This window comes from Alexandromys fortis, unplaced genomic scaffold (genome assembly GCF_014885135.2).
Source record: "Alexandromys fortis isolate MF-2015 unplaced genomic scaffold, M_Fortis_MF-2015_v1.1 scaffold_37, whole genome shotgun sequence".
Lineage (NCBI taxonomy): Eukaryota > Metazoa > Chordata > Mammalia > Rodentia > Cricetidae > Alexandromys > Alexandromys fortis.
The window spans coordinates 2,652,938-2,675,380 of NW_026067914.1; the positions used below are offsets into that span (position 1 = coordinate 2,652,938).

A 22,443-nucleotide genomic window follows, 5' to 3' on the forward strand; every position below is an offset into this window, starting at 1 on the left:
GGAATCATTGTGAAGGGTGTCCTATGAAGAAAGGCTAGCGTTTTGTGAGATGTACCTTGTAATAATTACAAACGATTGGATTTTACTATGGTATATGTACCTTCTGTGTTAGACAAATATTGTTTGATAAGCAAGCATTAATTAGCCCAGAAGACTGGTGAGTAATCTTTCATGTGCTAATAGACACTCAAGTCCTGCGGTCTACTTACTGCAAACATAGTCTTTGAGCTGCACCTGTCTTAGGCTAGTTCCCTTTACTATTTCTGCAAATTGGTGGTGTTCTCATTACCCCCCTTTCATCTTCACCTGTCAGAACATAGCAGTTCTTCTTTTGGTGACACGCAGCATTCCTGGTAGCCTATTTATTGGCCAATAGCAGCTAATGTTAAAAGTGTTTATCTGTTCCCAGCCAACTAAGATGATACTGCTTCATGTTTGACTAGGTACTTTGATGATGGTATAAAATTAGGGATTGTTCGTTTGTTTTTAATATTCTTAATAGTACAAATCAAGAAGCTAATTCAAGGTTTTTTGTGATGTTATAGGTTTATGAAAGCTTTAAGTTATGCATCATTAGATAAAGAAGATTTATTAAGTCCTATTAATCAAAATACCCTGCAGCGATCCTCCTCAGTTAGGTCCATGGTATCCAGTGCTACATACGGAGGTTCCGATGACTACATTGGACTTGCTCTTCCAGTAGACATCAATGATATATTTCAGGTATCATCCAGTCTATTACTGTTTTCCTATGACCTGGCTTCCTGATGGTTTTTTGTTTGTTTGTTTGTTTTGTTTTGTTTTTTAGTGTTCTGTAACTGCTTATTAGAATGTGTAGCTTATAGTGGACATACTTATTACGGGAAAGATAAAGGTTTTGAGGTGATTTTTCATCTGAAAATGCATTAAGATGAGAATAGCATGTTCTTAGCTGCTCTGTACTTATTCTGCTCCTCTGAGTAAGACTCTTGTTCAGTCTCTGGAGCATTACTCTTTCCAACGGTAATCTAATTGTTTGATTTATATATAGTCTATAGTAGTTTAGTAAATTCCTAATCATCTTTTAGACTCATACAACTTTTCTTTTTTAGTCATTGATCTTTTTCTCACCTAAAGCAGCCACATGTGATATCTATGTACACAATTTCTAGTGGGTTATAATAATACTGAATAATACATATTTTCTTATATGACTAAGTATTTTATTCCTTCAGCCTATTTTTGTTTGTATGTATGTAGAGTGTGTGTGGTATGGGTGTGTGTGTGTACTTGGGTCTACACACCTGCAGTAGCCAGGGATGATCATCAGCATCATGCTTATGTACTCCATCTTACCTTGAGATAGGATTGCTCATTGAATCTGGAGCTCAACTGGTAGCCAGCAAGCCCCAGCAGTCGTCCTGTCTCCATCCTTCACAGCCTTGTTTTACAAGCACATGTACACATGGCCACGGCCAGCTTTTCTGTGGATGGTAGAGATTGAAACTGTTTGCATGCTTGTAAAGCAAGCAAACAAGCACTCTCTTTGAACCATCCCCAGCTCCTAGATATTTTAGATAAGCACTAAATTTCTTGAATACCCATTTAATTCAACAAGAATAAGGTTAAGACAGTAGTTATTTGGTTATGTTTTGTTAATTTTAATCTTCTTTAGTAAACTGCCTTATAGATTTGTGTGCTACAGTTATTCTATTTCTGTTGCATTTCCCTGAATTTTCTTTACATTCATAAGATAAATTTCTTTTTTTTTTCTTTTTTTTTNTTGGTTTTTTGAGACAGGGTTTCTCTGTGGCTTTGGAGCCTGTCCTGGAACTAGCTCTGTAGACCAGGCTGGTCTCGAACTCACAGAGATCCGCCCGTCTCTGCCTCCCGAGTGCTGGGATTAAAGGCGTGCGCCACCATCGCCCGGCTAGATGAATTTCTTTGTATGATGAAACTGACCCTACTTTGTATGCATTTTAGATAAAGGATATTCCTTATTTTCAATCAAAGCATGTGCCACCAGACGACCGAGGTGTGAGAGCGTTTTCCCACGATGCAGGAGGTAATGTGTGCCCTTGGTTCTCCTGTGACTCCTTACCTTAAAAATGAAATTCTCCTTTTAGTGAGGTAACAGTAAAAGTTGGGCACACTAAACCAAAATAACCCAGTCAACTAAAAATTAAAGTGCAGTTGTTTTCCCAGTTTTAGGGGCCAGCCTCTCCAGTTGATAAAATAGTTCTTTCTTTTCTTAAAGTGCAGGAGGAGTGTTAAAACTTGTCTCCTGGACCAGAGGCACAGCTGCTTACAATCAACAAAGGGTGGGGGTTGCTTATTTGCCATTGTGTTATTCTGTGCTATGAACTGCTGCATTTGTGAATGTGTGCATATGAACTGTTGATTTAATAGTTTTATAATCTTGTTTTAACATAGACCTCTTAGACTTGATTTTATTTAGGCAATTATCAGGGTTAATTGAAAAATGATACATCAGTATAACCTTTTTTTGTTTGTCTTTAAAAAAACTTTATTGAAATAATAAAGGTATATGTGCTATCTGTTGTTATCTTTACAATTTTTAACAAATTATTCTCTTTCTATTAAATGTTGAATCATCAAAAGTTCTAAGTTTTCATCTTTAAAAAGTATTATTTTAAGACGTCATGAAAAAGATCCCAAAGGTGTCTTTATCGGATTGTATTTTTATTTATTTAAACGTGCAGGTCTTCCATCTGGAGCTGGCGGTCTTGTAAAAAACTCCTTTCACTTGCTACGGCAGCAGATGAGTCTCACGGAAATAATGAACTCCGTTCACTCAGATGCTTCTCTGTTTTTAGAGAGCACAGAAGACACTGGACTGCAGGAGCACACAGATGACAATTGCCTTTACTGTGTCTGTATTGAAATTTTGGGCTTCCAGCCCAGTACCCAGCTAAGTTCAATATGTAGTCACTCAGGTGAGTGGTAACGTCCTTGGAGACGCATCTGCTCCAGTCACAAACCATCCAGCGACCCTCTAATGAGGCCTTCCCACTCCATCTCACTACCTCAGACATAGTCTAGCCCTTTAGCAGCTTCCAGTTGCACTCTTAGTCTAATTCTGTTTCTCTCCACTTTATCTTTTAATATATTATTTAAAATTAATCTGTTTTTAATTCTTTATTGGCTCTGTAGCCCAACACATAAGATTCTTTGTGCTCTGTGGTTTTCATCGTTCTCATTTCTTGTAGCTGGTAGACCATGCCTGACTGACTTGAAGTTTTCAACAACCGCTGGGAATGGAAGTTGTATTTTCCTTGCTATTCCCCCCTCTTCTTTCTCGCCCCCCCTCCCCCAAACACACACCATGCTCTTACATAAACAAACAGTCTGTTTGGAACATTTGCCTCATCCCAAATCTCATGTCTGAGAAGTGTCCCGACTCCTAAGCTGAGTGTGGAAATTCCTTCCTTTTTTCTCTCACTGTCTTTGTACAGAGATTTCTTATAACTGTGGTCATTACTCAGTCATCTTCTGAGCTTACCATGGTGACTTCCTTCAGATCGTGATCTGCTATCTTCATTTTCACATCTCTGACAGTAGCTGCTGCCTTGTACACGAGGCTCTCGGTATACATTTATTAGAGAGGGATTAAAGTAGGCACAAATGATCAGTTTCTTAATATGAGTCACCAAAGTGTATATATTAACGATTTCAACTAATGTTTAAAGTGTTTGTGTATATACCTTTTCTTGTTAAATATCAGTTGACTAGCCTCAGAAGTCTAGTGATGACCAGGATTCTTTACATGACTCTTGTGAAGTTCTCCCTAGGATTTCATAATTTTCCAACTTGTAGCCTATGCCAGATGATGGTGCTGGGGAAACACCCAGCCAGGAGTGTGCTTCCTGGGATTTGCAATGGGTTGAGGTTGTGCTTAGAAACTGATCCTCTCAGTGGTTCCATGTCCCAGTATGGGCCTGAATTTGACAGATTCCTAAACTAGGTTTTTCACACTCAACCCAGGGCCTGTTTATGCTATGATTTTTTTAAGCAAACTATGTATATTTGATTATTTTTTGGGAGTTTGTAAAATATTAGATGTACTACACACCATAAAAAGAGGGCATGTTAGGTCAGTTGGCGATATTGTTTATGATTTAGGGCCTTCAACTTTTCATTTACTCACTCAACAGTGTGTGAATCATTTAATATGGAGCTCTGTAGTTAGAAAAAGCACAGGGAGACCAGCCACCAAAACTGTCTTACGCAAAAAGAACACAGCCAGAATTAGATACCTGACTTCAGTCCTTACAGAGCTGTAGTAATCCAAGCAGCATGAGGTCAGCATTAAGCACAGAGTGGAGGAATTGGAAGCCACCCTGTGTATCTTCAGCTCACTGCTCTTCTGCAAAGGTGCTAAGATCACCTGCTGGAGAGAGGGCAGTATTTGTGATAAAGGGAAACTGGATATCCTCCAGAAAATAAATAAGATTAGATGTCTCACTCTGAACAAATGTCTCAACTCCACATGGACCTTAAATGTGAAAGTGCTAAAGCTCTGTCAGCAGTTTCAGATGGGTGAGGATCTTTGGGAATCCCAACTGCCCCCCCCCCCACTCACTACATGCTCTAAAATAACACTCTAGGGAACAAAACCTAGAATGTCTAAAACTATAAGAAAATTTTTATGGAGAAAAAGAAATGAATGAAAGAACATACAGAAATTAATCAAATATTTACAAACTACATGTCTGATAAGAAATTAATATACAAGCTGGGTTTAATTGCACACAACTTTAATCCCAGCATGTGGGAGGCAGATGCAAGCGGATTTCTATGAGTTCAAGGTCAGTTTGATCTACAGAGTGAGTGTCAAGACAGCCATTGCTACATGGGGGAAACACTGCCTGGAAAAGAAAATTTAATATACAGCATTTAGGATAAAATTGTGCAATAGACTTCTCGGGACATATAAATCAAAACCACCTTGAGCTATCAGCTTACAATAGCGAGAATACTTGTCAAAATGCCAAATGGTGGCAAATGCTGGCAAGGACAGGAAGAAAAGGAAAATCCTTGCACATTGTTGTTTGGAATGTAAATTGCTACAGCTACTAAAGAAAGCAGTAAGGAAGAGTCTCAGAAAAGCAAAATGAAACTAGCCATACAGCTCAGCAATCCCATCACTTAAGAGAGATAAAGGAAGTGAAATCAATATGTCAAAGATACGCCATCCGTAATGAACTGCAGTACTATTCACATAGCCAAGAAATGCAAACAAATATGTAATTGATGAATGGATAGGGAATATGTGGTATATATACATATGCTGAATATTCAGCCAGTGTCTTCTGTGTTCTCTAAAAACAGAAAAGGGGAAGAAAAGGTAATGGTAGGAGAACCAGCTATGAAACTCATAGACTGGAGGTGTACCTAAGACTGCAGCTGGAGGACAGTCAGGAGGATGACTGAGCTCAGAATTAAATGCTTTAAGTGTGAGAAGACCAATGCTGTATGAATGAGGCTGTTGAGGAATCATGAGGCAGAGCTCGGTCCACTTGACCTTCTTCCCAAAGTTACAGAGGGTTAGGAAATGCCAGGAAGTCCAGGACATCCAGCCAGCAAGAGTGCAGATGTAAACAGCAGAGGCCTGGGTTTCAAGTACCAGGGAGGCTGACATAAAAACTGGGCTGTTGTCCTTGTTGGACAGGTAAAGCCCGCTCTTCTTCCACCATTCCCCCAATCAGTCCCAACCCCACCTGTCCCCAGTCTACCTATGAAATCTGTTCTGTTTACCCTTCCCAGGGAGAGCCATGTGTCCTCTACTTGGGAATTCCTTGCTATTTCTCCTCTCTGAGTCTGTGGATGATTTTAGATGATTTTACTTTACAGCTAATAACCACTTATAAGTGAATAATGCAATGTTTGTTTTTTGGGGATTGGTTTACTTCATTCAGGATGATTTCCTGCAAATTTCATGATGTTTTTGTAAGCATTGTGTAAATGTACCTACCATATTTTCTTTATCCATCCTTTGGCTGAGGACATCTAGGTGGTTTCCAGTTTGTGCTTATTACAAATAAAGCTGCTGTGAACAGAGTTGAGCAAGTGTCTTTGTGGCAGGATGGGGTATCCTTTGGGTATATGCCCTGGAGTGGTATAACTGGTCTTGAAGCAGATCAATTTCCAGTTTCCTGAGGAATCTCCATATTTATTTGCATAGTGGCTGTACAGATTTGCACTCCCACCAGCAGTGGAGGCGTGTTCCCCTTGGTCTGCATCCTCTCCAGCATGAGCTGTCACTTGTGTTTTTGATCTAAGTCATTCTGAAAGGCATAAGATGGGATCTCAGAGTCGTTTTGATTTACAGTTCCCTGATGGCTAAGGATGTTGAACATCTTAAATGTTTCTCAGCCATTCCCCTCTGTTGAGAATTCTGTTTAGATCTCTACCCCATTTTTAAAATTGGATTATCTGGCTTGTTGTTAATGTCTTGTTTTTTGAGTTCTTCATGTATTTTGGATATTAGTCTTCTATCAGATGTAGTATTTGTTTAAAAAAAAACTTTTCCCATTCTGTAGACTGCTGCCATTTTGTCCTGTTGCTGGTGTTCTTTCCTTTAAAGAAGCTTTTCAGTTTCATGAGGTCCCATTTATTGTCTTTCTTAGTTCCTGCGCTATTGGTGTTCTGGCCTTAAAACCAATCTTATTGGAGGCATGTTTTTTAAATTGAAGTTCTCTCCTTTCAGATGACTTAACTCTTAGCAAGTTGACATAAAAGTATCTAGCACAGCAGACATGGAAGTAGTGATCTAGGAAATGCTTGAAGGTGAAATAAAAAGTAGTACAAAGTTTATTTTGTGGGAACCAAATTTGGTGAGGTTGAACCTCTTTTTTTCCCATGTGTATAATGAAGAAAGGGAAGCAGGCCAGCTTTTAGAAGTCTTACTTTCTAGCTGAGTGCTTAATCTTTTCTGTCTGAGTTACTCTTTTTTCATAAGCAGGATAGATGCTTAACTAATTTTCGTTTTGTTTTATAGTACTAAGCTTGTGTGTGTGTGTGTTTTTTGTAGGCTGCCCAGTGTTACTTTCTGAAAGAATGATCAACAGCTTTTTCATATTTGTTTTCATCATTGATTTTAATACCTAAGGATTTTTCTTTTTTTAAGTATTTATTTATATTGGTTTTATTGAGCTATACATTTTTCATTTTTCTCTGCTCCCCACCCTTCCTCTTCCCTTCCCTTCAACCCTCTCCCATGGTCCCCATGCTCCCAATTTACTCAGGAGCTCTTGTCTTTTTCTATTTCCCATGTAGATTAGATCCATGTATGTCTCTCTTCGGGTCCTCATTGTCGTCTAAGTTCTCTGGGATTGTGAATTGTAGGCTGTTTTTCTTTGCTTTATGTTGAAAAAAGCCACTTATGAATGAGTACATATGATATTTGTCTTTCAAGGTCTGGGTTACCTCACTCAATATGGTGTTTTCTAGATCTATCCATTTGCCTGTAAATTTCAAGATGTTATTTTTTTTTTAAGCTGTGTAGTACTCCATTGAGTAAATGTACCACATTTTCCTTATCCATTCTTCAATCGAGGGGCATTTAGGTTGTTTCCAGGTTCTGGCTATGACAAACAATGCTGCTATGAACATAGTTGAGCACATGTCCTTGTGGTATGAATGAGCATTCTTTGGGTATATAGCTGGGTCTTGAGGAAGGTTGTTTCCTAATTTTCTGAGAAATCACCATACTGATATCCAAAGGGGTTGTACCAATTTGCAGTCCCACCAGCAATGCAGGAGTGTTCCCTTTACCCCACAACCTCTCCAGCATAAGTTGTCATCAGTATTTTTGATCTTGGCCATTCCTACAGGTGTAAGATAGAATCTCAGAGTTGTTTTGTTTTGTATTTCTCTGATGACTAAGGATGTTGAACATTTCCTTAAGTGTCTTTCAGCCATTTTAGATTCCTCTGTTGAGAGTTCTTTGTTTAGGTCTCTACTCCATTTTTTTTTATTGGATTATTTGTTCTTTTGATGACCCCTAGGGATTTTTTTGAATGTATTGTTTTTTTTTTATTTGTTCGTGTGTTTGTATATCGTGTATGCACATGTGTGCTGATATACATGTGCCACAGGACCCACTTGAAGATCAGAGGACAACTAATTGGAGTCAGTTTTCTCCTTCCACCCTGTGGGTCCTGGGGTCAAACTCAGGTAGTATGACTTAGCAGCAAGTGCCTTTTTAACCCATTGAATCATACAGCTGGTCCATGCCCAAGACAATTTTAAACCCAAAAAATTTTTTCACTTAGATATTAGGTTGGCTTTAAAATCCCACGCTAGGGCCCTTAACAGTACACACAGAGAAAAACAAGAAGGGGAAATAAAGTAGGAAGGGGTCTGAAATGACTTTAGACTTTCCATTGCGTTTACTGTTGGGTGAGGCACTCAGGTAGAGGTAGAAAGGATGGGAGAAGAGAAGATAATAAAGTATGTTCTACATATTTGCTTGAAATTTAATGGCATATTCCTACATTGGTTCTAGGGGGAAAAAAACTCTCTGGAATATAGCATGTTCACTTGTGTGAACACTCATTATCTGAGCAGTCTAGATTTACTTCAAAAATCTTCATGAGATAAATTGTGAGAACGGGAAAGGAGTTCTCTTAGAGTGTGCAGTCCTAGCACAGGAATGGAGCTCTAATCGAAATGCTTTTACCTTCAGACCTTCAAGATATTCCGTATTCTGATTGGTGTGAGCAGACGATCCACAATCCCTTAGAAGTGGTTCCCTCCAAGTTCTCAGGGATTTCTGGGTGTAGTGATGGTGCGTCTCAAGAAGGCTCAGTCAGTAGCACCAAAAGCACAGAGTTGCTACTGGGTAAGTCTGCATCCTTAATAAAACTGTATTCAGTTGATTTTGCTTGTTAGCATATGTACTGTAATTTAGAGTTGTCTCTGTGGTGATATTTCATTTGTATTTTAATAAATAAAGCTTGCCTGAAATTCAGAGTAAAACAGCCATACTGGTCAGCCTTACAGACCAGGCAGTGACACCCAATAGCCACATTAGTTTGTCATAGAAACCAGGCAATAGTGGTGCACGCCCTTAATCCCAGAACTAAACTGGGAGGAGACAGCTCTCAGACATAATCTCCTTCTGAGATTCCTGGAGGCACCATTTCGGACTGAGGTAGGGTAGGAGCCAGTGGCTGGCTGTTTTGCTTTTCTGATCTTCTTGTTGAACCCCAGTTTTTGTCTCTGGGTTTTTATTAATTGTGCTACATGTTTCAGAGCTACGACAGGTCAATGTTAGTTAGACATTTAGCAGATTCTTAAATACTACACCTATGTCAGCCATTCACAGGTTCCCTCTCGGTGGTCTTCTTCTATTAGAGCTGTTTCTAGATCATTGGCAAATTATGTGCAGTTGATTCCAGTTTTAGTTGCTTATGTAGTTGGAAAACAAATATCATGAACTGTAATCATTATGCATTGTGATCCAATGAATGACCTTAAACTGACATTTTCATTTCAGGTGTGAAAAGCATTCCAGATGATACACCAATGTGCCGTATCCTGCTTCGTAAAGAAGTGCTAAGATTAGTTGTCAATTTGAGCAGCTCGGTTTCTACCAAGTGTCATGAAACAGGGCTTTTGACGTGAGTATTGCTTGAAGGCTGGCAGTTAGTTCTACTTTGTCAGTTGCAGGAAAACACTTGGGTTGCTTAGAGTTGCACAACAGTCACCAGCTGCGTTTCCATCTGAGGGGCTTCGCAGTGATGCCTCAGCCTGCAGAACAGGTTGAAGAGCAGAGTGGACTCCACCTAGACTTTCAAACAAGTCTACAAAGATGGAAAACTATCTAAAAGCCGGGCCACTCTTATCTCTTTTTTAAGTCTTGATAAAATTGGGGGGTAAATAATTATTTATATTAAATGTATAAAACTTTTAAATTCCTAAATTCCAGCTTCTGATATAATTATTGGTGGCTGTAACTTGAATATAAAAACAAGCTTTTTAGATTTCTCAATCATTTTCCAAAAAAATGAAGACCTAATTGAGAAACAAATTTAAGTTACAAACTGGTGGGGTTTCCTAATTCAATTATTTTTCTCTTTTTCTTCTTTTAAGAGGAAAAATGTAGAATTTTTAAAATTGTTTTTCTAAGTCAGAGCAGCCTAATAAATGAAAAAATGATTTTTAGCAATTCATCTTTATTTGCACTATTTAAAGTAGTGGTTCTCAAAAGGAGTGGTTCTCAAAAGTCATGTTCTGGCTTTGTGGGCGCCTAGCCAGTTTGGATGTTCACCTTCCTAGACATGGACGGAGCGGGGAGGACCTTGGACTTTCCACAGGGCAGGGAACCCTGTCTGCTATTTGGACTGGAGAGGGAGGGGGAGAGGAGTGAGGGGAGGAGGAGAAGGGTGGGAGGAGGGGGGGGGAATGGGAGGCTGGGAGGAGGCGGAAACATTTTTTTTCCTTTTCTCAATAAAAACAAAAACAAAAAAGAAAACGTTAAAAAAAAGAAGTGTTTAATAAAAGTAATTTGTAATAAGCCAGGTATAATGGCATATACCTTTAGTGCGGGCACTTGGTAGGAGGATCTGAAATGCTAGGGACATGGAATTATTTTCAAAGTTGGCCTGGACTACATGAAACTCTGTAGCAAAAAGGGAAAAAGAGCAAGACAGACAAACCGACTTAACTATTTTTTATTATTAATACCACTCCTAACATTCCATCTAATCGATATTTGGTGAAAAAAGTTAGCAGAAAGTATCATTGTTGAGGGTTAATTGAATAAATTGTGGTTATAATATTTATCATAACATTGTTTTTCTTTTCATTTTAGAATTAAAGAGAAATATCCTCAAACATTTGATGACATATGCCTTTATTCTGAAGTTTCTCTTTTGTTATCACACTGCACATTTAGACTTCCCTGCCGGAGGTTCATACAAGAGTTATTTCAGGATGTACAATTTTTACAAGTAAGTGAGACTATATTTCTGAAATTTGTCTCCAAGAATTATTCTATACTTGAAGTAAGCTAAAAGAGTATATGTACATTATATGCATTTTTATTAAAAAAAAAAGTTAACAGTTTGTCATTTTTTCCTAGATGCATGAAGAAGCAGAGGCTGTGTTGGCAATTCCACCAAAACAACCTGTAGTTGACGAATCTGCCGAATCCTGACCTCATATTTATGATGTTTATAGCTAGATATGATATATTTATCCATACTTGTGGACTTCCCAAAGGCCTCACAAGACACTGACTGGCTGTCAGTGAGACAGAGTATCTTCTGACGCTGTCCCAGCAGTCCTTGGTACAGAACAGTTGCAACTGCTGACATCCCTAACCAAGCCGACTTCCTCTTCCCTTTGGGGTCCTTCTTGGGGATCGTGATTCAGTACCACAGTTTTAATTTAGTTGCCACCGTATTCAAGAGCCAAGCACTGAATAGCTACATAGGTTTTCTATTTTTTTATTTTAAAAGCATAATGGCAGTGGAATAAAAGCAGGACATGAAGAAGCACCCTCCACACAGTTATTTCTGACTGCTTTTTAGTTAAGGGTGAATTAAAAAGATGCCTTGTTTGTTAACTAATCCGTGGAAGCCAGGAGTCACTGTCTCTGAGGCTGCGTCCTGTTATCCCATAGACTGTGCTGTAACTGACAGTATCAGAGGGTAATCATTGGCCCTTCTACATTTCCTTAATGTTTGTAACACTACTTCAGAGGTTTCTCACCTCGGAGCAGAAGAAGAGCCTCAACAATTGGAACTTAAAAGTTATTTTATGTTGCTAAATGCATAAAGATGCTTCTTTGTTTTCCATCTCTTCAGGTTTGTTGTAGTATGTTGTTAAAGGTTACTTGTACCAATTAAGGTTTTTCACTACAGTTGTTGATTAAAGTAAATAGTTCAATTGAAATACTTTCCATAGTCCCATCTCCAGAGTGCAGATAAATAAATAAATGGATGGATGGATGCCCAGTGTACCTCCATGCTAATCAGCTCCTCTCATCACCACTTTAAACAGATTGAGCAAGTGTTAGTAGTCTGGACCCCAAGCAAAGGAAAGCATTAAATGATACTTCCAATCTCTTACAGAAAAAACAAGTTTGCCTGAAATTTATACATTCCATGTAAAAAAGATGAGCCATATCTAAAAAAGCATTATGCATCGTTGACACACATTAAGATTAAAAATTGTGGTGAAAAGCCTTAATTACTAAATTTTACAGCAGCGATAATGCAATTTTTGTTAGTGTTCTTGTTTTGCACAAAATAATGGCAGTTATAGGTGAATTGAAGAATACAGTCATTGCCTTTATCACATTTGTGAAGTTGATGAAGGCAAGGTTTTGTCTGTCTAATTTGTGTTTGTATAAAGATATTTGAAAATCTTTACATAAATTAAACATATATGCAAATTTGTACATAAAGTAGCATGAACATCATTGCTAGAATGCTTGTAAGTAAAAGGGTTATCTTTTTTTTTGAAATCATATATATAGAACAAGAACATCCAGTTGGACTGACTAGGACCCTTTTGTAATTCCTTTGTGTAGCTCGTTTTTAGAGTTACACATCAGCTTTAACACCGCCGTAGCCACCAGTCCCTATCTTCCCATGTTGCACACCCTTTTCATAATGGGCTTGTTTGCAAGATCTCTGTAGAGTAGCCTGTGAACTAGGAGACAACTCACAGAGACTTCTTTAAACTGGCACTGAAAGTTCCCACTAGGATGAAGCATTTCATCTCCCTTCCCAACTCCTCTTTGACTGCACTTCAGCAAGTTGTTCGTACATGCACTGTGTAGCAACTTCATGATGATAAAGCAGACAAGGGCTCTAAACTGCTGCTCATGTTACAACTCAGAAAATTCAGTGAGAGTAAAACTTTGAGCTTCATCACTGAACCCAAGCGTCTATTTAAATGTCAACAGTACTTCTAAGAGCATTGCCTATCGCCTTGGTCTTTGGTCTTGGGTAATGAAACTGCCTTACCAGAGAACCAAATGTCAGAGATACTAGACCAAATAGTGGTTACAATTCCAAAGGAAGGAATGTAGTCTTACTCATAATGGGATTAACATTTTAGACATTCATTTCAATACTACCTCAGTTAACATAGAGTATAAAATCTGTGGTTTCATCCCTCTAAAATAACAATTATTATTTTTGTTTGTGTTTCATCACACAAAACTGTCCCCAGCCTTGCACACCTAAGTCAGCCATCCTGAAATTAAGGCTGTGCCTAGTGTCCTAAGCAGGTTCTTTGTTTTGTTGTTTTGTTTTGACTTTTGACTGTTACTTTGAAAAGATATGTGTATGTATCATCATCTGCCTATAGCACTTACTGTGGGAAGATATCAGAGTTTTGTGATTATCAGTATATTTGAGGAAATTATCTATGTTTAAATTTATAGTGCTATTTGGTTTAACCATGGTTTCACCGAGAGGTGTAATACATTTCCTTTAAGTACTTACTTGTATAAAAGTAGACTTTCATGATGAAAACTACATGCAGTGCCAAGTGATTAGTGTAGGCGTTTAAGACAATTAAATTATAGCAGAAGAAGTTAGGAATGATGTCAATGGTAATAGAAATCATTGAGAAAATCAACTATAAATGATAGATATTACCAAAATAATGTCAATACAGTAGTTTTTCAAGAGTTTAGAATTAATCTTAGTCATATAAATTTGTACTGTTGGTAATTATTTAATAATTTGGAGGAGTTTGGACAGTTAAGCTGGTTATAAACTGTGAATTTCTAATTGTAAATTGTCATTTCTAATTGAATTTTTTTTTTGAAGAACAGATTTCAGCTTCACATACTAAGTAAATACTGACAAATAAGAAATTTAGTATTTATAAGGAAATAGGCTCTAAATTTTCTTACCTTTTTTTTCTGTTGTGGTTAGGGTATATTGGAGGAGCAAAATGTTCTCCCTAACTTAAGTGTTTCTAATAGAGTAACGAATAGACATCCCATAACACAGTGATATTGCAAGGAAGTGCGTGCATTCTTGCTGTGGTGATGTGGCAAAGTCACTGGGAGGCGTGTCTCCAGCAGACATGTCTTCAGCTGTGTTCAAAGTCACTGGGAGGCGTGTCTCCAGCAGATGTATCTTCAGCCGTGTTCCACTCTTGTCCAGTGCTTGAGATGGGTAAAGCTGAATTCCATGTTACCATGGCCAAGTGTTCAAAGTGGGATATCACTGTGTATTTAGATTTGTCTACTGCTATTTATAGACATTTTTATTTCATTCCTTTCAGAGGATGCCTTTTATGCCCCATATCAAAGCACAGATCATTAAGCAATAAGAAACAAAATTGTCTGTCATTCAAATTATAATTGCGATTATTCTTGTGTGGTAAGAGTGAGGTGCTAATTTTGTGTGTGAAGAATTTGTGACCACTTTGGAAATATATTTTGGAAGTAAGGTTTTTTACCCTTCCTTTAGACTTTTACTTCCATTTTGTCTCAAATTCACAATCCATTAAAGAAAAGTAGATTGTTTGAGAGACTTCTAAGAAAAGCTGCTTGCAATGTATATTTCAGATTTTCCTATGTGTGGGTTGGCAAAGGGCTCCATTTTCTCTGTTTAGACAGAGTCTGTTGTTCCCATCTTAACTTTGAGAGTTTCACTACACCAAGTCCCACTTCCAGGCGTGCCAGTGAACTCGAGGGCAGTGCTTACAAAGGACACAGAAGTCTGCACAGGGTCCCCGGGGGTGTCTCATTTCTAATACATTTATACGACTCACAGAATGTGGGATTTCTCCCCTTTGGAGTATTTTTATAGTTAGGTGGACAGCTCTGCCACAGATGCATGGATTGCACATTTGACTCTGTAAGACACTTAATATGAAAAGTTATGCCAAAAAGGAAGCATATCCTACAAAAATTTTCCCATTTAACTAGGTTGGTTTAGCACAAAATGCAAAGTCTTGGGGCAGAGAGGGAGTAGTGAAAATTTTTTATGAACAATTATTGAAAAATGTTCCATTACTGGCCTGTCAAAAACCCTAACAATGCATTGTGAAACAGATGATGTAAATTAAATTAACTTAGCTTTGAAAAGTGGTAAGGGATGGTAAAGAGAATCTTAGACTCAATGCTCTCTGACCACATGACCTTTTTTATTTAGTAATACGCTGCTACGTTTTTGGAGGTTCTGGTGTTTGTAGGTCACTGAACAGACATTGAAATCTGATTTATATTGTATAACTGTAACATAGAAAGAAAAAGTATTTATATATTTTCCTTAAGAATATTTCATTGAGTTGTATATAATTTAAATAAGATATGTCCCCAAATGGTTTTGCTCACCTTGATTTTTTGTTGTTGTTGTGGTTTTATTGTTTTTGTATAATGTGTACAGTTTATGTTAAGGGCATTAAAGCCTCCTGAAACATAATCTTATCAAAGGGATTCATTGTTAATAAAATGTACTTAAAATTCTTAAACTTGTGGTGTTGCTCTATTTGAAAATGTGTGTCACCTGGGCCTTCCTTGACTTGAATCACATGATACTGATGTTGACAGGTATGATTTCCAGTGAGTGAGCCTTTTTGATTCCTAAATTGGGATGGTCTTGTCCTGTGAAAAGGGGCTGCTCCCAATTTTAAAGTAATTGTTTTCCTTGGTATTCTCTAGAACTTATCTGACATAGTTACTTTTTAATTTGTAATCATTATTGTGAAGGTTTGGAAATAGAAATGTCTTTAGCTAGAGCAGCTTTGGACTTCCTGAGATAGTAAGAAAGTGATGTGTAAGTGGACTGGTGCTCAGCTCTTCCCACATTGCCCTGCTGGTGCTCAGCTCTTCCCACATTGCCCTGATCAGGCAGAATAGCACCCTACAGGAAAAGAGCCAGAGTGAAAGTCAAAGTTGCCAAAGTATATTCCCCACCTTAAGCAACCTTGTTTCAGATATTTGGCCTGTAGACACCTATGTATGAGTGTGTCATTGTTCTCACCTTATACTGTGTTTTTATCAAAATTGTAAAATGAAAAGAATGCCTAATTTGTCATAACTGAATAAGAAAATAATAGTTTGTATTTTTTAAGCTTTACCATATGAAAGTATTCAAATAACTGTAGAGATAACTCAGTGGTTAAGAGCACTGGCTCTTTTTCAGAGGACCTGGGTTCAATTCCCGGCACCCACCTTTGATTTTCTTAGTGCTTATTTGGGGCACTAGGCCAACTTCTTACACTTAATATTTCATATTGGAGATAACTCATGATCTTGTTTGCTAATTTTGAAGACTTTTCATGTCTATTTTATCTTTCAGGGTTTAAGAAGCCCTCCATACAATGTCTTCTAAGCCCTTTGAGACAAAGCAAGCTTAACCAACAGCTCATAGATGCAACTCCAAGTCTAATTCAACTTGGTGTTCTTATAAATGCACACTTTGTAAATGATATTAACCATGAGAATCACACACTGTACATAGATATGTTTGAATATGTCGAGCCAAGGTCAAATACCTAAATCACCTTTTTTTTTTTTTTTTTTTGAGATGGGGTTTGTTGATGAACTAAGATCATGATTAAGCTATGGCCGATGAGTTCAGGAATCCTCTCTCAAACTCTCCTGTCTCTCTGCTGATTAATAGCTGTGCAGGAGCATTTAACCCATGCAATCCCGTCTATCAATTCTTAGATTTATCTCCTCTGGCCTTCAGAGTCCTTTTCCGAAAGTGTTTGCTAATGCCTATATCTTGAAGTGTTTTGTTAATGTCTTCTGCAGTTCCAGAATTTCAAATACTTGGTGGCTGTAGCTGTGTAGGTTTGCTTTCGAGTTGTCTGCCACATCTCAATAGTCTGGTCATCTCTTTTTGTGCTCATAGCATATGATTTTGTTTATGTGGCCTTGGAATATATAGTGGTTTATGGTCAAATATCATAATGTCTCCAGCTAAGAACTGCTATGGGTATTCAGTTCTTTTTCTACATGAAGTCCCCCTCACCACATAATAATCAAAACACTAAACATACAGAATAAAAAAAATAAGAGCTGCAAAAGAAAAAGGCCAAGTAACATATAAAGGCAGACATATCACAATTATACCTGACTTCTCAATAGGAAACAAAGTCAGAAGGTCCTGGATAGATGTTCTGCAGACTTAAGGGTCCTTGGATACCAACCCAGACTATACCCAGCAAAGCTTTCAATCACCATAGACTGAAAAAATAAGATATTCCATGACAAAACCAGATTTAGACAATATCCACAAATTTAGCCCTACAGAAAGTACTAGAAGGAAAACTCAAATTCAAAGACGCTAGCAAAAACAGGCAATCTTACACCAGCAAATCCCAAAGAAGGGAAACACGGACACACACATTACCACCAACAACAGCAAAGCCGAAATAACAGGTCCTAACAATCACTGGTCATTAATATCTTTTAATATCAACAGTCAGCCTTATAGAAACAGTAAAGATAACTTGAATGTTTTGTGGATCCTTTTTATTTTTTTTGCTCGAGGTTCTAATCCATTTTTTTCCATTCAAAAATTTACACTTCCCTCCTCCCAATTCCCTCCTGCTCCCCCACTCATCCTCCTCCCTCCCCCTCCCTGCTTGAGAGAGGGCAGGGAACCCTGCCCTGTGGGAAGTTCAAGGCCCTCCTCCCTACATCCAGGCCTGGGAAGCTGTGCATTCATATAGACTAGGGTCCCAAAAAGCCAGAACATGCTGTAAAAACAAGTCCCAGTGCCTTTATCAATGGCTTCTGAGTCAGCCCCCTTTGCCAGCCACAATCAGAGAGTCCGGTTTGATCACATGCTCTTTCAGTCCCTGTCCAGCTCTCAAGAAATTGGGAATCAACCTACCTCAGGATCTAGCAATACCACTCTTGGGAATATACCCAAGCGATGCCCAATCATACTACAAAATCATTTGTTCAGCTATGTTCATAGCAGCATTATTTTAATAGCCAGAACCAGGAAACAACCTAGATGCCACTCAATGGAAGAATGGATAAAGAAAGTGTGGAATATATATGCATTAGAGTACTACTCAGCAGTAAAAAACAATGATATCTTGGATTTTGCATGCAACTGGATGGAAATAGAAAACACTATCCTGAGTGAGATAACCCAGACCCAAAAAGATGAATATGGTATGTACTCACTTATTAGTGGACTCTAGCCATAAACCAAGGACATTAAGCCTATAGTTCACAAGCCTTAGAGAAGCCAAATGACAAGGTGAACCCAAAGAAAAACATAGATCCTCCTAGAAATTGGAAGCAAACAAGATTGCCAGGCAAAAGTTGGGAGCATGGGGGTGGGGGTAGGGATGGGAGTAAGGTTGAGGGAAGGGGAGAGGGGGAGAGGGAAGGGAGAAGGGAAAGACTGGCGAGAGTTTGGGGGAGTGGGAGGGTGAAGATGGAGGAAAGGCAGATATAGGAGCAAAGAACACGATATCTACATTAAGGGAGCCATTTTAGGGCTGGCAAGAGACTTGGCTCTAGAGGGGATCCCAGGTGTCCATGGGGATGTCTCCAGCTAGGTCCTTGGGCAGCAGAGCAGAGGGTGCCTGAACTGTCCTTGCCCCACTATCACACTGATGTTTATCTCGTAGAATCTTCATGCGGCGACGGATGGAGATAGAGAGAAAGACCCTCATCAGAGCAATGGACTGAGTTCCCAAGGTCCAGTTGAAGGGCAGGAGGAGGGAGAGGATGAACAAGGAAGTCTGGACCATGAGGGGTTGGTCCACCCACTGAGACAGTGCCTGATCTAATGGGAGCTCACCAAATCCAGCTGGACTGGGACTGAACGAGCATGTTTTGTGGAATCTTTTTTAAATAAAATCAAAATGAAGGAAAACATTTAGACATCAATGTCATTAACATTTCTGGGTACAAATGTCCAGCAGGGAATACATTGACAGAAAATCATAGACAGGGTTTCGGCAGGACTGACCAAAGTCGTCTCCCAAGTAGGCTGTTCAAGATACCGCCTGGGACCAGGTTAGGTCCAAAACATTTTCTCTATCAAAAGGCTTGGTTAGATGTAAAGAAAAGATTGGACTGCTTTAGCAGAACATTCATGATTGGTGTTACTATGTTCTGAGACCACATACCACATGGATATGGCTATAGTACTGGTAACACCCATGCGTGTGCACAAAGTCGTCCTTCTCACCGTATTCACAGCAAGCAAGTCGAAAGGAACCTCTCTTTGTTTTATTTTACAATGTGACAAGTTTCAAGAGGAAGAAACTAAGGTATTGAACTCCTTTGTGTGTCTGGCTATTTCATATAGCCCCTTCCAGACATGGTTTACAGGAGCTATGGTGCTACCAAGATCCATGGGTGTTCATGCTTTACCTAAAAATATTTGTGTATAGCGGGTATTCTTGTGTGCCATGTCCTAATACCATATGTGTGTAAGTGCTATGGAAATTTCTAATACTGTATTTAAGGAATAACAAATAAAAATCGGTATGAGTTTATACACATTCTTCCTGGAGTGGGTTGGATCCTGACGTGGGGCCCACAGTTAGAACCCAGTACATCGTCTCAAAGGACATGCTTCGGGGCCAACGCTGAACTAACTTCAAAGTCCATGGGATATTTCAAAGTTAGATCTAAATTATACCCAACACTGAGACTTTAGACAGGAATGTTAAGTGAGTCAGAATTCTCTTGAAGCAGACAATGTGTGGAAATAGGTCATGTAGATACAACTTTGGGATGGAGGCATTAAATATGAAAGGAATCACTCAGTGAAATGTCTTTTTCTATTTCGAGGTAGTCAAAAATTAAGGAGGAAGACTGGAGTCTACGGAACAGGCTGCTGTCACTGGACACTGAGTCTGGAGCTCTTTGCAATCCTGTTTTATTATAGTAAGCTTCACAGCAGGAGACCTGTGTAGCCTCTTCCTGTCCCATTTGTATGCCCTACCTGTTAGGTCAGTGTAGGCACCAACAGTGTTAATTTTGCTTTATCAGTGACTACGAATTCTTATTCCAAGGTAAGGCAAATATCTAGCTTGTAACCTTTCCATTAAATGTGTTGAGCCTACACAATAAAAGTAATAAATCTTCTCTTGTGGCATTAATCGAGACATTTGATCCAGCCGCTTTACTCTGGAAATACTCAACATCAGCTCAAGTTGACATGAAGATGTTTTCTCACTGCGAACCAAAATCCAAGAACCACGGCCACTTTGTGTGGTCTTGAGTAGACAGGGTCTGTGAACTCTCATGAGTGTCCTACGTCAACGTCAGGGGTGCTGTGATAAGGGTGAGCCCGAAACAAATAATAACAAGGTCATCATGCGCCATTTCTAAGGAAGCCTTCAGGGCAAATGCCAGGCTGTATAGCTCTGGTCTTGAGTCTGTCAGACTAAATTAGTGCTGCAGATAGCGGATGCTCCTGGGGTCAGGGGCCAGGGCATGTGGTGTTGGCACAGTACCAGCCACATCCCCAAAAGTGCCTATAGTGTATTAACTGGGTTGGTGGTGGGTAGCTTTACTGTTCACCTTGACCTGAAAGGGTCCTTGAGGTGGGGATGTTATTCTCACTCAGAGGAGGTGAGGCGAGTCTCCCTGGAACAGCCATTTGCATTTTATACTCCGAACAGTGCACTGGCATGGGTGGATTTGTGGCAAGGTTGTCCTTGTCTCCACACATGGGTGAAGCCAACTGAGACACATAGATCAAGCTAGTTTCTTCCGTCGGGCTTTCTGCCAGGGACTTCATGTAGTCTTTCCCTAGAACATTTAGTAACTTGTCAGGTGGGGTCAATAGTCCAAGTTGAAGTGGTGTGTCTTGCAGGGGTCCTGGAACGAGGCCATGGGAACCAGCGTCAAAAGCTGACTGATCGTAAGTAAAATTCTCAAAGAAGACGCAGGGCATGGGGCCAGAGGAACTGTTTTCTGTTGGCACAGAGAGAGGCTTACTGGGTACGTCTTCAGCGTGTGCTTTCCCAGAGCCTATGCGCTGTGTCTTGGGGCCTTCTACCTTGTTTATGACTTCAAGGACGTCTGGAATGCAGTCTTTGACATGCATTATTAAGTGCGGGTTCTTCTGCAAAGGAATCAAGCACATGTAATATTAGTGCACTTGTGGGACTAGCCAAATGGACCATGTATGGTGTGTGCACCGAGAGCTTCCCCTTCCTTCCTGGCCACATGGTGTGACAACAGGCAGAGGATTCACCAGGACAGGACAGATCATTTCTATCCTAAGAGTGCTTGTCCAACTCCCAGTCGGATGGAGCCTTCCCCTCTCACCACTGGCTTCTGGTAGCCCACGATGAGCAAGACTCAATCACGTTTGTTTGGCCTATGTTGGGAACAAAACCAGGGCCTCACCCATGCTAGGCGAGCAAGCACTCTGTGACTGAACTAAACCCTCGTTCGTCCAACTGCCTGTCTCACGGCTGTGTGTATGTCTGTAATTTATTATCTTTTCCTGAAGAGGTATAAGAAAACTTGATCAGTGAAGCCCCAAACACAAAATTTGATATCTCTCTCTCTCTCTCTCTCTCTCTCTCTCTCTCTCTCTCTCTCTCTCTCTCTGCCTGTCTGTCTCTCTCTCCTCTCTCTTTCTCTCCTCTCTCTCTCTCTCTCTCTCTCGCTCTCGCTCTCGCTCTCGCTCTCGCTCTCGCTCTCGCTCTCGCTCTCGCTCTCTGCCTGCCTGTCTCTCTCTCCTCTCTCTTTCTCTCCTCTCTCTCTCTCTCTCTCTCTCTCTCTCTCTCTCTCCTCTCTCTGTCTCTGTCTCTGTCTCTCTCTCTCTCTCTCACACACACACACATATACAAACACACTTTATTTTTAAGAGAATCTCACTATGTAGCATGGGAGGATTAGAACTAACTATATAACTATATAAGCCAGACTGGCCTCAAACTCATAAGGATCCCCTTACCCTTAACCTCACAAAGGTAGGGATGGCAAACGGGTGTCCCCGTGCCCGGCTGGATTAGTCCTTCACATGTTACACATACAACATCCCCGCATTTACCTTGGATTTTATCAGTGACAGGATGCTGCTCTTGTATGGATTCGGAATGTCAGGGTAGCACTTCTCCTTCACCCTAGAACAGTGAAATTCAGGCTGGATGAGCAATTCAATGGAATTAGGAGTGAGAGCTCCGGAGTATCCTTTATGAAGCAAACAACTTAACAGTTTCTTGCTTTTATTACCATATCCTGGGCTGCATGCAGATAACTACGGTACCTACAGTCTCACTGCAGACACTCCATGGCTCATTCAGAGAAAGCATGTAGAAAGCTGCCAAGCATAAGGTGGCACAAATAGTAGTGACCGCCACAGAGGAACTTTTTTTTTAATTAATTAATTAATTAATTAATTTATTTATTTATTATGTATACAATATTCTATCTGTGTGTATCCCTGCAGGCCAGAAGAGGGCACCAGACCTCATTACAGATGGTTGTGAGCCACCATGTGGTTGCTGGGAATTGAA

At 39.6% G+C, this 22,443-nt stretch overlaps 2 protein-coding genes across 3 annotated transcripts in view; one reads left to right on the plus strand and one right to left on the minus strand.

Moving 5' to 3' along the window:
• The window catches only part of Rictor (RPTOR independent companion of MTOR complex 2), a 90,247-nt gene extending 77,813 nt beyond the window's left edge, over window positions 1-12,434 (plus strand). For both annotated transcript variants that reach the window (XM_050138927.1, XM_050138929.1), the window contains 7 exons: window positions 546-723; window positions 1,963-2,044; window positions 2,703-2,936; window positions 8,690-8,845; window positions 9,503-9,626; window positions 10,820-10,958; window positions 11,090-12,434. In XM_050138927.1, coding sequence (XP_049994884.1) covers window positions 546-723; window positions 1,963-2,044; window positions 2,703-2,936; window positions 8,690-8,845; window positions 9,503-9,626; window positions 10,820-10,958; window positions 11,090-11,164 — 988 coding nt within the window. In that variant the 3' untranslated portion in view covers window positions 11,165-12,434. The remainder of the gene's footprint in view (window positions 1-545; window positions 724-1,962; window positions 2,045-2,702; window positions 2,937-8,689; window positions 8,846-9,502; window positions 9,627-10,819; window positions 10,959-11,089) is intronic.
• Window positions 12,435-17,385: 4,951 nt separating this feature from the next.
• The window catches only part of Osmr (oncostatin M receptor), a 52,770-nt gene continuing 47,712 nt past the window's right edge, over window positions 17,386-22,443 (minus strand). The window contains exons 17-18 of the mRNA XM_050138940.1: window positions 21,978-22,050; window positions 17,386-21,038 (exon numbers count right to left, since the gene is read on the minus strand). Of these exons, the coding sequence (XP_049994897.1) occupies window positions 20,481-21,038; window positions 21,978-22,050 (631 nt within the window). The 3' untranslated portion in view covers window positions 17,386-20,480. The remainder of the gene's footprint in view (window positions 21,039-21,977; window positions 22,051-22,443) is intronic.